The sequence below is a fragment of the Gallus gallus genome, chromosome 2 (genome assembly GCF_016699485.2).
Source record: "Gallus gallus isolate bGalGal1 chromosome 2, bGalGal1.mat.broiler.GRCg7b, whole genome shotgun sequence".
Classification (NCBI taxonomy): domain Eukaryota; kingdom Metazoa; phylum Chordata; class Aves; order Galliformes; family Phasianidae; genus Gallus; species Gallus gallus.
Genome location: NC_052533.1, coordinates 127353359 through 127370239, shown reverse-complemented (window position 1 = coordinate 127370239; position 16881 = coordinate 127353359). Strand labels below are relative to the sequence as shown.

At 40.8% G+C, this 16881-nt stretch overlaps 1 protein-coding gene across 5 annotated transcripts in view; it reads left to right on the top strand.

Moving 5' to 3' along the window:
* Positions 1–16881, top strand: part of STK3 (serine/threonine kinase 3) — a 151520-nt gene that overhangs the window by 29197 nt on the left and 105442 nt on the right. For all 5 annotated transcript variants that reach the window (XM_046925701.1, XM_046925692.1, XM_046925707.1 and 2 more), the window contains 3 exons: positions 280–394; positions 15461–15625; positions 16048–16215. In XM_046925701.1, coding sequence (XP_046781657.1) covers positions 280–394; positions 15461–15625; positions 16048–16215 — 448 coding nt within the window. The remainder of the gene's footprint in view (positions 1–279; positions 395–15460; positions 15626–16047; positions 16216–16881) is intronic.

The following is a 16881-nucleotide window of genomic DNA, read 5'->3' as shown; positions in this document are numbered from 1 at the left end:
TAACTTTCCTAACTCAAGGAATTTAAAAGGAGCAAGATACTAGAAGCTTGTGATGTGTATGGTAGTATCTTCAGCATTTCATTAATTGGTCAAACTTATTGTTCTAACAAGGTGTCAATTAAACTAACTACAGTTTTAAAATGTATTTGATTACAGTTGCATTTTGGCTGTTTGTCTTTACCAAACTGTAATTTTTAACAGTATTTGTGCTGCTGTCTTTTTTTTTTCTCCATTAAGAATTCATATGTTTAATTATTATCTTTTTTCCTCTCTGTCTAGCCCCTATGTTGTCAAGTACTATGGCAGCTATTTTAAGAACACTGATCTATGGATTGTTATGGAATATTGTGGAGCTGGGTCTGTTTCGGACATAATTAGACTTCGTAATAAAACGGTGAGTTTCCTTCAAAACTGTGTGACATTTACTAACATTAAACTGTGAATTAAAATTAGAAGCTTGAATAAAAGAGAAATGAGGCAAGGTTTTGTCTGATGCCAAGAGATGTACTTTGGCCTTGATTGTGCAGTTGCTCTGGCTATGTATGTATTCATTTTTCCTTGGTGTGTGATTGTAAGTAGCAAAAAATGCATCATGAAGTGTGAGGGTCCTGTAAGCTTCATGAAAATTACTGCTGTGTGAAAGGCAAAACTATATGACTTCTTCCATCTGACAGCCTGTCAGCATAAGGCCGTGTAGCATAAGCATGATGTGAAAGCTGGCTCAATATTGACTTGCTCCCACTCAGTAATTAGGGAGCATGAAAAGTAATTGTTATTATTCAGAGCATGAGAAGGGAAAGGCATGCTAGTTGGGGAATGTCAGAGAGATCCAAAAGGCAGAGTTGTTAGGAGGAGTTGCTGGGGGCTTATAAGAGCTGTAATGTAGAGGAGGATGCAAACCTGTAAGGAACAGGTTTTGGTGTCCCTCCCCCCCCCCGATAAACTCTTTATTTAAAGGTTCTGTTGTAGATGTCTAATACTCTTTTGTTGACTTGAGGATCTCCAGTGATGGCCTGTAATATAAGATATTCATTTAGGTGACATCTACTGTGAGATTATACTCCAATTGCTAGCTTTCTACACGTTGTCAGTATACCTGTACCACACACGAGTGGGGGAAGAGAAAGGAGAAGAGAGTGTTTAGGCTAAGAGGGGAGGGAAAAAAAAGAGGATATAAGGGAAGGTGGAATTGGATTTGTTAGGAAGTAATGTCCAGTATAGAGAGAGCCTTAATGGAAAAGATAGAATGCATCAGGGTTGCTGTGTTGTTGAACTGATGACTTTGGAAAAATCAAAAACAGAAGGCTGCATGGATCAAATTCCTCCATCCTTTGTAACTGCTGTTCTTACAGTTTTTTGTTATACGAGTGTTAGGAGAATCCCGGAATGGTTGAGGCTGGAAGGGACCCCGGGTCTGTCCTGCCCAACCTCTGCTCCATCAGGGACACCCAGAGGAGGGAACCCAGGCCCATGTCCAGGCAGCATTTGAGGATCTCCAAAGAGGAAACTGTGCAATCTGTCTGGGCAGGCTGTGCCAGTGCTTGGTCACTGTCCTGGTAAATAAGTGTTTCCTGTCGTTCAGAGGCAACCTCCCGTGTTTCAGTTTGTGCCCATTGCCTCTTGTCCTGCCAACGTACAGAGCCTGGCTCCGTCTTCTCTGTGCTCTGTCTTCTCTGCACCCTGTTTTCAGATATTTACGGACACTGATGAGATGAACCTCTTTTTCTCCCAGTTCTCTCACCTTCTCACCACAAGAGAGGTGCTCCAGATCCTTCAGCATCTTGGTGGTCCTATGTTGGGCTTTCTTCATTGGGCTCTCCAGTACCTGAGAGACCCAGACATGGAGCTAAACCTGGTACTCCAGATGCAACCTCACCAATGCTGAGTAGAGAGAAGGAGAGAGTAGTAGAGAGTTCACCTCTCTTGACCTGCTGATGATACTTTGCTAATGCAACTCAGGTTACCACTTGCCTTCTTTGTGGCCTGGGCATGTTGCCGGCTCATGTTCAACTTGGCGTCCATGGAACCCTCAGGCCCTTCTCTGCAGAGCTGCTTTCCAGCTGTGTGCCCCTAGCGTGTGCTGGTGCCTGGGGCTGTTTCTCACCAGATATGTGACTTCAAGCCACTTCTTGCTGAACTAGGTGAGGTTCCTGTCAGCCCATTTCTCCAGCCTGCTGAGGTGGCAGCATGGCCCTTTGGTGAATCAGCCACTCCTTTCGGTTTCAAGTATCTGCAGGGATACGTGGAAGGGGGAACATGGTAGAAAGTTTAGAAAACCACGAGTGGCACGAAGTGAGTAAGAGATGCTTGTGTACTGTCTGGTAAAATAAACAAAGGATCACTTGTTCAAACTGGAAGCAAAAAATTTTTCTCCACTTGTGGAAATTTTTTGTCTATGTGCCCTCTGTGCAGTTATAGAAGATCTTCTAGGTTTTAACTTTGTTTTCAAGAAGAGTTGAATCAGACCAAGAAAAAATGACTGCTGTGGAATGCGAATATTTAAATACCTGGAGCAGGAAACTCGTGTCTTTCACGTTGCTTATGGAAAGGTGAAGCAGACAGCTATCACTGTTTACTTAACGTGTTCTTCCATTCTGTAGGCCACTCAAGAAGGAAGACTACCAGGTTACATAGAACTTTTATTCTCCCTTAGAATACTGGGTGTTCTGGTACATAAAGTAGGAAAAAGTACAGATATCCTCTGTTTTTCATGCAAACTTTGGAGTAGTCTTGCAGGATCTTTTGACTTATTTGAATTCTGTTGCTCTACTCCCACAGAATGTTTCAAAAACAATTTTAGCACCTCTATCTTATATGAAAGAGAAGTTCTGAAAATATCAGTGAGTACTTGTTTTGTAGGTACTGGTGAGGGTTGCCATTCAGTCTTCTTTGTTGTATTGTTAATTACAGAAAGTATTCAGTATTCAGTGTTCTGCCTGCCTAAGGCAGTTCAGATCGACAGTTGCTGTTGTATCTGTGTACTGAGTTTGAAACCCGAAAACTAGCTTGAATTTGCATGTCTTTACGAATGTTTTGCATGGTGATCTTGCAGAAAATATTCTTGTAGCAAGAACAAACAGCTTGAAGTGGCTCAGTTTCTCCTGGCAAGCGTGCATGTTGGTGGTCTGCATCAGTCATTACATGAATCTATCAGCATGTGCCCTTGTACTGTGAGAACAAGAATTTGACTCTTGCACTTTGTGTGTTCTTTAAAGCATCCATTCCTCTACAGGTTAAAATTAAACATGAGAAGTTTCTTTCTATTGTGCCTACTTAATGAGTCAGTAGTAGTTGCTTGAATTTGCTTAAATGCCTTATTTTAAAATTACTTTTTTTGCAATTCTGTTTGTCCTCCTTCGCCATCATTTCAGGCCAGTTTAATAAACCACTGTAGAGTTTAACTGCTTTTCTTAGAAAATTAACCTTAATTGTTTATATTGTAATTAACACTACCTGAAAAAGTTATCTTAGTAACTGTAAGCTGGGGCATATTCCATTCTGTAAGTTAAAAAAAAAAAAAAGAAATCACTTAAAAAAAAAAAATAATTGAGAAACAAACACATAATTTACACTCTTAGTTTTCTGCAATGGTGATCTGATCACCCAGACTACTTTGTGGTGGAATGATTTTTTTTTTAATTACATAAATGAGGCTGCTTGAAGTCTTTCAGCTTTCCATTGCTCACCTCATTTTTTTTTTTCTTTAATGGAAACAAGAAGTGGATTTATTGTATTTCTGTTTTTGGAAGAAAAGAGAAGTATCGTTGCTTGGAGGTGGGGAGGGAATTGATTCTTATTTTGTCAGAATATATATTGAATAGCCTCAGGCACCTGGGGGCACGTGCTCTTTAACTTCCCCGAGCTGTCAAATGAAGACTGTGGCTGAACCAAAGTGGAGTTTATTTCCTGTTTCTCCATGCTGAATTAAAAAGAAATTGAGGAAGAGACCTGAAGTACATAAGAATCCTTACTTTACTGCAGTAGTTATTCAAAAATAAGTCATAGGAAAAAGTAGAAGAGGAGACCTGATTAAGCGTATATTCTTACCTCCAGATCTAGAAATTCATCAGATCTTCATTTTTCCGTACCTGTGTTTCTTAAGAAGTTTTCTTCTTTGCTCTTTTGGATAAGAAATGAGGAAAGAAGAATTCAAAACTAAGCTTTTACTAGTTGGTAACCCGAGTGGTACAGCTGACACACTACAGGGAAGGGATGCCATCCAGAAGGATCTGGACAGGCTTGGGAATGGGCCCGTGCCACCCCCGTAAAGTTCAGCAAGGCCAAGTTTAAGGTCCTGCAGCTTGATTGGAGTAATCCCAAACAGATAAAGAATTGGTGAAGAATGTCTTGAGAGCAGTCCTGAGAAGAAGGATTGGAGGTGTCAGTTGATGAGAGACTTGACATGAGCTGTCAGTGTGTGCTTGCAGCCAAGAAGGCCAACCGTATCCTTGGTTGCATCAAGAGAGGTGTGACCAGCAGGTTAACAGAGGTGATTCTGCCCCTCTACTCTGCTCTCATGAGACCCCACCTGGAGTACTGCATCCAATTTTGGGGCCCCCAACATGAGAAGGACATGGAGCTGTGGAGCAGGTGCAAAGGAGGGCCGCGAAGATGATCAGAGTGCTGGAGGACCTCTGCTATGGGGACAGGCTGAGAGAGCTGGGGCTCTTCAGCCTGGAGAAGAGAAGGCTTTAAGGAGACCTTATAGTGGCCCTTCCAGTACTTGAGCCTACAGGAAAGCTGAGGAGGGACTTTTAAGAAGGGTATGTGGTAACAGGACAGGAGAAAATGGTTTTAAACAGGAAGAGGGCACATTCAGACTAGATATTAGGAAGAAATTGTTTGCTGTGAGGGTGGTGAGACACTGGAACAGGTTGCCCAGTGAGGTGTGAATGCCCCCACCCTGGAAGCACTCAAGGCCAGGCTGGATGGGGCTGTGAGCAACCTGGTCAAGAGAGAGATCCCCCTGCTATAGGCAGGGACTTGGAACTAGGTGTTCTTAAAATACCTCTGGAAGTTGAGAATGTTTGGAATGAAGACTGGCTACATGGCATCCTATGGTGTATGTGCTGTGTGAAACATTGTCCTCCTGTTTTCTACAAGACTCAGTTTATATCAATCATGCTCACTCAGTGAGGAATTGTTGTATACTCTAGTAAAATACACAAGACCACCAGTTACACAGTATATTTGCAAAAATACTAAAGTTGCTCTGAAGACAATTATTTTCCCCCATATTTCTGGCCTTCATCTTTCCATTAAAATAAATACTGGTATTAACTGGTTAGATATATTGCTATGAATATATACAAATCATGCTTAAGGAGATCTAGCTTCCTGGATGATTTCTGTAGTTTCCACCTAGATTGCTTTAGGTAGCTGCCTAAGACCTTTGAGATCCATTTTATGAGCCATCTTTAGCGTCACTGATAAGCATGTAATATTAAAATGCTTAGCATCACATAATTCGTTGGTTTTCTGTTTTTTTTTTTTTTTTAATGTGCTTCAAGTGAATTTTTAGTCAGGACAGTTCTCTTTTGATGCCCCATATACACCTGACATCACAAAACAGTCATATTTTTGTTGTACTATTGGGGAAGTTATCCTTATTCCCTCTTCACAGTGCTCTTTAGTCCCCCAGAGCTTCACTGTTGTTTGCCTTGGCCAGAACTATGATGAATTACCTGTGTATTTCCAAATTGAGTCAATTGATCAGCATGTAAGATTACAATTGAGCCAATAAAATTTGTCGCAATCTAGTGAACTAAGCCCAGAACAGTGAATCTTTCATGTATATATGTATATATAAATTAAACAACCTGAGTTCACAGTTGGGATGGATTTATTGTTGTTATTGCTGAGAGGAATAGGTGGAAATTCATTTATCTGCAGTTTCTCTGTAACATTACTCTGTTAAAACTGAATCATAGAATCCTTAGAGTTGGAAGGGATCTCTGAAGGCCATCTAGTGCAACTCCCCTGCAGTGAACAGAGACATGCACAGCTAGATCAGCTTGCCCAGGGTCTGGTCCAGCCTGGCCTTTAAAGTCCAGGGATGGGGCATCAACCACATCTCTGAGCAACCTGTTCCAGTGGCTCACCACCCTCGCTGTGAAAGATTTTTTTCCCTATACTTAACTTAAACCTACCCTCTGAGCTTGGGATCATTTTCCCTTGTTCTGTCACCACAGACCCTACTAAGGAGTCTGTTGCAGTCTTTCCTGTAGCTCCTCTTTAGATACTGAAAGGTGGCTATCAGGTTTACCAAAAATGTCTATTTTAGAGATACTGAAGAAGGAGGTGAATGGTGTGGCACTGTTTTGAAACATAGTAGTTTGGAAGGGACCTCTGAAAGTGGTCTCATCCAATTTCTAGCTCCAAGGAAGATAAACTTTGATGTTCAGTTAAGTTGATAATGACATTGTCTAGCAGAATTCTGTAAAACCTGTGAAGGTGAAGATCCATGAAGGAAGTTCAGGCATCTCCCTCCCTGCCTTCCTCTTTCTCTATGCTGCCTTTCCATCCACTTTCACCATTGTTTTCTTCAATTTTTTTCTTCAAAGAAACTGGAATTTTCTTTGTGGCAACTCGTAAGTGCTGTCTGTTCTGCTGTTTCCTCACAATTTTCTGTGGTGTGTATGTTCTATTTTTATTTCATTTTTTTTAACCACACTTCCTTTACTTGGAAACCAAATTGAACTATCTGCCTCTTCTTCAGACCAGACAAACTTAGTTCTATTAACTTGTACTCAAGCCCCCAGAGAGCTCAATGGTCCACTGCTGGACTTCTACCAATTTGTCAGCATTTCTTTTAATAGTAGCCTGCAACTGTGCTTACTGTTCCAGATTTGACTTTACAAGTGCTGAATGAAGAGGAATATTTATTTGCCTTAACTTGCTGACTGTGTTTTCCTATTGAAGTTTGCCACACCATGAGCCTTTGCTGCTGTGGGGGTGTATCACTGAGTCATGTTCATCTTGCCTGCTGGGCCTGTTGCCTACGCTGACCCTTTCCTGCAGTGATGCTACCAGCCCCTCTGATCAGTAGCCCATACTGTTGCATGGTATAAGGTTTGTGTGTCACAAGTATAGGACTTTGCCTTTGAATTTCACGTGTGTGCTGTCAGCTTCACTTCTTCAGTTTGTTGAGTTGCTGCTGAGTAGCAGCTCTGCCTTTTAGTGCAGTGGCAGCTTCTTCTGTTTCTTGTCACCCACGGACTTGATGGGGGTGTGTTCTAGCTCACTGTCTGGGTTGTTAATGAGGACTGTAGAATATTTGTCCTAGAATCAGCCCCTGAGAAATATTGCTACGGCTGGCTGTTACTTACACTTTGCACCACCACTGAGCCCTGTAATTGTTTCTCTTCATCTGCTTTCTGAGTCCTCAGTTTAGCTGAAAAAAGAGATATGAGTGTCAACAACTTTCCTAAAGTCTAAGTAAATAATATCCACAATTGTATTTTAGTCCTTCTAGGAAAGAGGCCACATTAGTTTGGTATGACACCTCTTTGGTATACTGGTGCTGTTTGTTTCTAGTCACCTTCTTACCTCTTTTCTGCCTAGAAAATAACTTACCTGAGGATTTTCTCCAGGAGAGTGAGGATAAGCTGGTCAGCCTGTAATTTCTGAAATCTTTCCTTCCCTGTTTGAATATAGTTCACGATGGACCTCCTACTTGCTTTAGTTTCCATAAGATGATAAAAAGTGCCACTGTGTTGGTACTAACCGGCTCCTCAGTATCTCCTGGTCGAACAGAATGACAGAATAACTGAGGTTGGCACAGACCTCTGGAGCCATCAGGTCCAACCCTGCTCAAGCAGGGTTACCTGGAGCAGAGTGCACAGGGCCATGTTCAGATGGCTTCTGAAGATCTTTGAGGAGGAGACTCCACAACTTCGGGGCAACCTATGCCAGTGCTTTCTAACTTGTCCTAACTCATTCCAACTTGCTGCTAGGCAGAGAGGACTGAGATCCAGAGAAACCTTAATAAAGATGGAGGCAGAAGAGCTACTTAGAACCTTTCCTGCACCTTTTACCAAGAGTGACCACAGCAGACCAACACTTTCCTTGAGCTTTTTTGCTGCATATAGACAAATAGCTTTTTTTGTTATCTTGTGTATTTCTGTACATTTTCAAACCCAGCTTAAGCTTGACCTTACTAATGCAGCTCCTTAGCACCCAGGCAGTGCTTTACTTGTATTCTGTAATCTGTTCATGCTTCTGTCTCTTTAATACTTCGATTTCTGTACTTCAGCTCAATCAGAAGTTCTCTGTTCCCTCAAGATAGCCTCCTGTTAGACTTGCTTATTGTCTTGTACATCTGGATGGATTGTTTTTCTGCTTTGAGGAGGTTGGCCTTGATGTTCAACCAGCTCTCCAAGGTTCCATTAACCTTCAGGGCAGCACCACCAGGGATCCCACCTTATAGTTCCTTTAATAAGCCTAGGTTTTCTATCTGATGTCTGGTTCTGCTACGTGCTTCTGTCACTTGTCTCTTTACCTTAACCTCCACCATCTAATAGTCACCACCAAAGCTGCTTCAGGCTGACATCCCTGCTCCCTTCCTTACTCATGATTAGCTGATCCAGTGGAATGCCTGCTGTAGTGGTTGTAAAACGAGTAATGCTCTGGTGGTGTTACCGAGCGTGCTAAAAGGTGGTGATGTGCAGATGCATCTGCTCAAGGCAGAAGCCGCCTTCTCTGTCAGGATCAAGAAATTCACCACACTGCCTCTCGTTCACTTTGTGCAGATGGCTCAGTGTTTCCCCGGTGGTGGAGAGGCCCTGTGCTGTTCTGCACTAGTTCCAGGATTGTCAGCATATGGTTAGCCAGTTCAGTACTTCATAGACGTGTTTCAGCAAACTGGAACTTGGTAGTGAAGAGTAAAGACTGAAGAGTTCAACTTACATATTTAAATCGGTTCTTGATCTCTCTTTGCCTGCTAATTAGTGCCAGCTGACACTGAGCATGTGACAGGAGGAGATGCATGAAGTTTCCTGAAATAGTTTTCTCTTATTATTCTCATAATTTTCTGTTGCTGCTGGGCTATATTAGTATTCAAGCTACAGGTGGAACTCTAGTTCTATACCCTATGGTTCAAATTGCTGTTTTACTAGCACTGTGTTGTAAATGTTTAAACATGTTAATTTGAGAAAACAAGATCTGTCGCCTAGTATATTCAAAAAACATTACAGAAGTTTTGCTATTGGGACTGCATGGTCAAAAACTCAAATCTGAAGAGCACCCGTTCACTTGTGCAGTGCGATTGTTGTCAATAGTCACTGTTACATCTATTATTGCATATTTTCCATGTGTGCAGAATGGCTTAGGCTTATTAGGAAGAATAGTCCTTGCTGTATCTCATCCTTCACCGTATGATCCTGTGCCTTGAGGTCCCTTCCAACCCACGCCATTCTGTGATGCTAAGTTCTACTTCTGTAAAATTGAAAATTCTCCTATAGTAGTGTGTTCTTATTCCTTTCATTGCCATGATCTTGTGGTGTGCTCTTAGTTGTGTTATAGAAAGAAGAAGGGATTATGTCCCTTAGTTTGAGCAGTTACTCCAAGTCTTAGAGCAGACCTTGTTTGCTTACGTAATTTAAATGTCACGGTGTGGTATCTCACTTGACATGTAAGCTGGGAATTTTATTTGAAGAATGCTGTCTTCACATAGTGTGCAGTATTTAGAAAAGAACTCAAAGGTAATTGCTCTGAAAGTGATGGTCAGATAATTATTGGCTTCAGTAGGGTGTAACCCCATTGATGTTTGTAGCAGTCAGAGTGGGAACCAGATCCAAATGCTGGATTCAGATTAGAGCTGCAACCATAACAACTATTTTTTTCCCTTTTTGTCTCCGAAGCTATCTGCCTTATTTGAAGGTTAATTTATGTCACAAGCAGGAAAGGTGTCTCAGTAACTATCCCCTTTTCTCCCCTTCTTATTTGCTTATGCCCCCCATCCAGCCTTAACTTCACATAAATGGAGAAGAGGTATGTGATCAGGTGAGATTGGTGATGTCTGATCTTCTTACAGCTTCTTCTGGGGGAAAGATTGGTTATCCCATGCCTCCTTCGTTTGCCATGGGAGTGGACCTACCCAGTGTGCTTGATCTAATCGGTCTGTTGAGATGCAGTGATCTGATACTTCCTGGAAGCATCAGGCTTCATGTGCATGTATGACTTAGTGTAAAAAGAGCAGCTGGGAAAGGACGTAGGCAGTTAAAGCAATTGAGCTGAACCAGAGCCATTTCTAAGGGGCCCTCAGGAAGAAGAGTGATTGACTGTGAGCAGAGAAACTGGTTAGATGAGTTGTCTCAACAGCTGCATGGATTAGGTAGTGTGTGATTGGCTATATAAATGCACCCTTAAGTCTCCCTTGTGTGTGGCATCCATGGCCAGTTAGACAGAAATATGTGGGTAAGCTGTGAGCTGATTTCCCCCATACTTTTTTTTAAAGGTTTTTAAAGATTGGCTTCATTATTTCATGCTTTTACTAGGCTGTAGAGTTGTTGACCTTCATCTTTCTCCTTCGTTTTCGTGTTTAACTTGCATTTGACTTTAATGATGAGAAAGACATCTGGGCATGTTCTCTTAAACCCATGTGGTCTTTACACCCAGTGGCTCTATGCCATTACCTTAATGCCAGGCAGATGTGTCAGGGTTCCAGGCCATCCTCTGAACAGTGCGCCTCATGACTCTAGGAGTCATACTGTTCTTGATAGTGTGCTTGCTGGTTGTCTAGCAGCTGTTATTCTCTTATCAGCTATGCTTGGACTTGAAGCTGCTTCACAGCTGACTCATGCTTAGAGGGCAGTGCCAACACACCAAAGGGATGTGGCCTACAGAATTAGAGCTAGCCAAAGATACCAAGGAGATGGATGAAAATCTGGGCAAAACTTGACATCAGAAATGGAGCAGAAAGTTGATGACTGAATTTACACGAAGCTGCTAATTACAGGGTGTGCTATGCTGATGGAAGAATGGTGCTGTATAAAAGCTCAGAATTGAAGTATATCAACTGTTTTAACAGGAAACATAATACCGTTATGGCCTGATCTAGGAACAGTACAGTAAGTTCAGTATAGGAGCTATACATCTGGACCAGGATAGCAACATTTACTTTGACATATTCCTAGTATTAAAGTATTAAGTAGTTTCATTTTAATTGTACCATATACTGTTTGCCAGTGGCACCAATTGTGTATCAGCATTAAACTACTATTAGAACCAGAGAGTACAGGGTATTAGTGGATAGCAGGTTGTTTGCTGTTACAAGGCATGTTGTGGGCTGATTCAGTCCATAGCAGTTTCCTTTGCAAGTTGGAAGTCTTTCATGGGGACACAAGCACTATACAACCTACAGTGTGCTTTCTTGTTTTGGTGAGGGTGGCTGAAAATTCATTATATCCTTCTAAATGCTGCAAGATATTAAAGCTAAGTGTTTTGTCTTTGTACTGTTGTGCATACACTTGGCTATGTTTAGCCATAATACAGACAGAAGGGACTCCTTCCGTAATTGCATCACATCGTAAAGGCGGTTGTTATGCATGTCTGATGAAGCATGGATGGATCTGGGACATCTGGAGTTGGGACCTATGCTTGTCATGTATCATTTTAAGACAGAATGTGTCTGTTTTCCCTTTTATCTCTCTGTGCTTCCCTCCTATTTCTGTCCCTGATAAGTGTCACTCGTACCCTGCTACTTTTTTATAGGCTGCATTTGCTTCTGTGGGCTTTTCTGGCCGCTGCGTATGTATTGATGTTAAATACTTTCACTTGCATAACAAGTTGCCTTTGGCTTTCCTTTATTAGTGGACCAGATAGTGTAATGGGCTGCAGTATACAAGGATTCACCTTATTTGCTGGCTTCTTGATCCTTAACTTCTTTGTCAGCCTTTTGATACAAGTATTCTGGTACCATCTCCTTTTGAGAGCTGGATTTTACCAGGTGACTGTAAAAGCATTTTTCACCTAGAGGTCACCCTGATATCCATGTGGTTTTACTGCTAATATGTCAAGAACTGAAACTAGGTATTTACTTCCATAAGAACACATTGTACTGAAGATACTTTTCCTGCAGAGCCTTTTAATGACAATTTCTCATGATACTACTTTCTAGAAGAAGGCAGGCAGAAGGCTGTATATATAGTGATAAGTATGGATTTTTTTCACTGAGTTCATGACTAACGGCATGGAAGTCTTTGGAGACTGAGGGTGCTGTATTGTTTCTGAAGCAGGGTAGATTTCGCAAAGCTCTGACAGAAAATGTTATATTCCAGATGTCCTATACTCTACGTAACTGTATTTTTTTAATATCTAGAACTTAGATTGCATGTAGTATGAGTCTTCAGATGACATTTAACTGTACTTAATCAGGAAATGGTTGGCTCACGTACTTTGGGTTGTCTCTTTCTCCAGGTACCCTTCTGCCCATAGTTCAGTTTATTTCACAGCTGGCTTTAGAGTCCTTTCATGCTTGGTTGCGGACCAGGTGGGCACCTTCACTCCTTCAGGGACAGAGCAATGCCAGGAGAGCCATTTCATTTGAAAATAGGAGTAGTAACACATGGACTTGTTCAGAAGACTGTGCCAGTTTGAGCGGCTCGTATCCCTGCTGCATCCTTGTTGACTGTGCCATGAATTGAGTCAGGAAACTGTTTATTGGAAGAACAGTTTGGCAGACGGGTTTACTGTGGTCAGTTAGAGTTGTTTAGTGGAAGGGCTGACAGCGGGAATTACTGCAAAGGCTTTGGTGAAAGGGGAGACTGGAGCTTGATGAGCTATTTGAGTCAGTGCACGTAGGACTGTGCCTTTGGGTTCCATACCCAGGTTTTACGGGCCTGGATTGAAGCAGGAATAGGGAAATGGTCCCATTTACTGAGAGATTAAAACTAGTTATGAGTAACTCAGGAGCTCCCATTCTGCTGGTTGACAGAGTGATGGCGAATGGTTTTGGTTCATGTGTTTGTTTTGTTTTTGGAAGGGAGCTGCAAACATGGACCAACACTTCCAAAACTGAAACTGGAGGAAACTGTTATGCCTTAATTTAATTTCTGCATAGGATTGTGAGAAGGGAGGGAAAAGTACAACTGATGTTGCAAGCAAATTAGTATATTCATCTTTGGTTTTGTATTTTCTTGCATTTCTAAACACGTGCCAAATTGTTTTGCATAGTTGTTGTATTAAAGCATTGATATGCTTTAAGTGACCAACGTTTCAGTTGCATGAACAGCTGGTTGGTTGGTTTTTGGTTGTTTTATTTCCTGGAAGTTGTGTCGTGTGGGTTGAATTGTGTTTGTGTTTTTGTCCTTTAATCTAAATGTTGACCATCTGAGAAGTGTTCTTAGGGGAGCTGGTACCTGGAAAAGTAGTTCACTTTCCACGGTGGTTCACTCTGTTCCTCTGGTAGCTTTTGTTCAGCAGCTTACGTGGAGCAGTTGTCCATCTAAAGCTATGGAGATGAACAGTTGTGCAGCTGATGGCTTATTTAGTAGTCTGTGTCATTTATGAAACAGATAAATGAAAATGAAAATCTCTCTTCTTGTTTTGTACTGTGTTGTCTTTTCTTTGTCACTTTGTTTTCTGCTTGATGCTTTTTATATCATTTCTGATGATTTATGAATTATAGGTCATCATAATCTAGTAAATAAGTATTTTGGACTGTCCAGTCCATGCCACCTCTATTTATATTAGAAGTTCAACCATTGATTATTATATTTTTTTATTATTATTTTTTTTAGCTTTAGAACTAAAGTTTGTTGGCTTGGTTTCCTTAAAATAAACCAAATAAAGCAACAGAGTTCTTCAGAGAAAGATGAAATATTCAGCACTGCAATAGACAGTCGTGTTGTAAGCTGGTAAATGTTATGTAAGGGAATAGGCATTTTTGGAGACCAAAGGTTAAGTCCGTGAGTACTTTGAAAGCGGTGGCTGACGTGTTATATGATCTTCACATAGCAATACTTGTGCTCACTAAAATGTGGATCATTTAATAAAGTGTATCAAGGGCCACCTACAGCTATGTGGATTCCTGTTAGTTCAGGTATGCAGTTTTACAGTGCCACAGTAATATTTTATATTGCAGTATAGCTTTTGTGGATTATCTATGGGAAGGAAACCTTTGCATAGACAGTAAAATAATTAACATTCTTAGGCAATTTAAAGGTTCTGTATTTGCAGCTGCAATTGAAGACCCATGTATTCAGTCTGATGATATTTTCCTGTGAGGCTGTGATCTAGCAATTGTTGAATATTACAAATAATTTTAGAAGTACCCAGAAGTTCAGGGAGCATTCATGCCCTGCATCAGTCAGCAACAAGAAAGAAGAATGGTAGAAGATGCCCAAAGCATCTGGCCGGCATCCATTCCCAGTCACTGCCGTAATTGTCTATGGATCACAAGAACAGGTGATAACGGTTACCGGCACCTTCTAGCATCAGAGTGCCCTGACATCTCAGTTGTCCATTTGCAAGGCTGAGTAGGATTTCTGGAAGCTTAAAAGGGCACATCTGTATGGGTGTAGTTCTACAGCTTTGTGTCAGTGTGAAGTGAAGGCAGAGTGAGCCAAAATTATTTTGAAAGCTGAGTGTTTACTTATATCCCATAGAACATGAAGGGACGTGTCTTAAAAATAACCCCTTTTTAAAAGACGGACTTACACCTTTATTTCTTGCTTTTTGTTGTGTTTCTTTGTTCTTGTTTGGCTTCATCCTCTCTAATTTGTACACTGTCAGCAGTGAGAAGCTCACAGTTGTGCAGTTAGCAACTGTTGATGGGCAAAAGCAGATTCTTGTTAGTGCTAACAGATTTAGCAGTCGCTTCACATGTGGGAATTTGAGAAACTAAGAATATGTGGCATTCCTTTTCTCCCTTTCCAAATGAAGCACTGTGGTAGTTTGTTGTACAAACTGCATAAAGAAGTTTAGGGCACGAATGCTCTTAGCAGCTCTGGCTTTCTGCAGCAGAAAAAGGGCTCGCTCGCAGGGATATATCCTCTGTGTGCCATCCAGTGCAGTGGTGAGCACCTGTTCTGACTAAGGTAATACATAACTTGGCAAGGAATATTTATGACATTAGTAATAAATGTTTTGTTATATATTATCTAAACTGTGTGACTGTTTCTATGAAGGATGGCAACATCTAAAGAGTAATAATTTTTGACAGGCAAGAGAACAATGCATAATCTGAACTGCATTAGTAAGCCCCTTTTCTGATTTTGCAGTTTGCTTGCTTGAGTCACATTTGAGAGGTGTAGGAATCTAGCTGTATGGATAAAGTCACTAGATAAGAGTTTTCAACTGTAAATGCTATTCAGCATATTCCTGTCTATAAAATACCTAATGTACATTGTCTGTATTGTATATAATAAACCTGAAATGATCATATTTTAAATAGACTATTTCTATGCATTTAACCTACACGTATACCTGAAAGCGTTAATGGCTTTATGTTTTCTTGTAGCTAACAGAAGATGAAATTGCAACTATTCTGAAATCTACTCTCAAAGGACTTGAATATTTGCACTTTATGAGAAAAATACATAGAGACATAAAGGCTGGAAACATTCTTCTTAACACTGAAGGCCATGCAAAATTAGCTGATTTTGGTGTGGCTGGCCAGTTAACAGTAAGTATCTGTGGAAAGATGGTTTAAAAATGCTTGCTACTCCTAACTGTGTTTTACACAGTCTCTTCTGTCTTGAATTTTGAGTCCAAGGAGGAACTAGCGGTGCTAGCAGTCTTTATCATGATGAATATTTAATGTACTGCAAGATTATTTAGTTTCTAGTGGTTTATTATTATAACCCACTGCACTTCAAGTGCTTGCTGATCTCACTTTAAACTTTTGTTCAAGGTTTGTGATCAAGATTGAGGTGACAACTCTCTGGCTTCTAAAGCCTGGTGGCCTGAATCTGTTTAGTCTTAATTGGAAGTCGTTACAATTTGACCTTTGGGTGGCTAATTTAATTTCCAAATATAGAATAAATATCAAAGGAATCTGTGAAAATAAACATTGCTATTTTAATTGTATAAATAATATAATTACAGGATACAATGGCAAAACGTAATACTGTTATAGGAACTCCATTTTGGATGGCTCCAGAAGTAATACAAGAGATTGGCTATAACTGTGTGGCAGACATCTGGTCCCTTGGTATCACTTCAATAGAAATGGCTGAAGGAAAGCCTCCCTATGCTGATATTCATCCAATGAGGGTAAGTGTGTGTGTGGGCAACTTACTGTTGTTGTATCAGGGAAAAAAAAGAGAAAGAAAAAAGAAAAAAATAATGATACGGGAACCCTAAAACTGTGCATTCATGGACAAAGTTTAGAACTGAAGATTTTCATTTGCTGTCTCACTTCCTTTTTGCTGCAGTTGGTATTTTAATGTGTATTTGGAAGTTTTCAGAGTGAGAGAGATCGAAAGCAGTAATTGCTTAATTGACTTAAGGCAACATACAGAGACTGTTTCAGACTGCAGCGGTACTTGCAGAGATCCACAGCTGAGAGGCCGTTCTCCTTTGTTAAGGGAATTGCAACTCGAAAGTTGTCTGGGAAAGAATTTAGGATTGTTCTATGTGAGCACTTGTTAATGCTAGTAACCCCTGGCAGTTTATATTTTTTACTGGCTCTTGCAGTGTGTTACTGCATTAATACACTTCTTGCAAAACAAAATGTAAATACAATTAGTCACTGTAGGAGAAGTAGCACTTAAAAGGAATTGCTTTGTGAAGTTCATGGGGAAAACTGTCTATGGATGACTGCTGCCAGTGTTAGTCATACTTCTATTTTCTTTTCTGAAATGAACTGTGGACTGACTACACCGACTGGGCACCAACAGATACTCCATTCCTGGATTGTTTATATCTAAAACCTGTTTG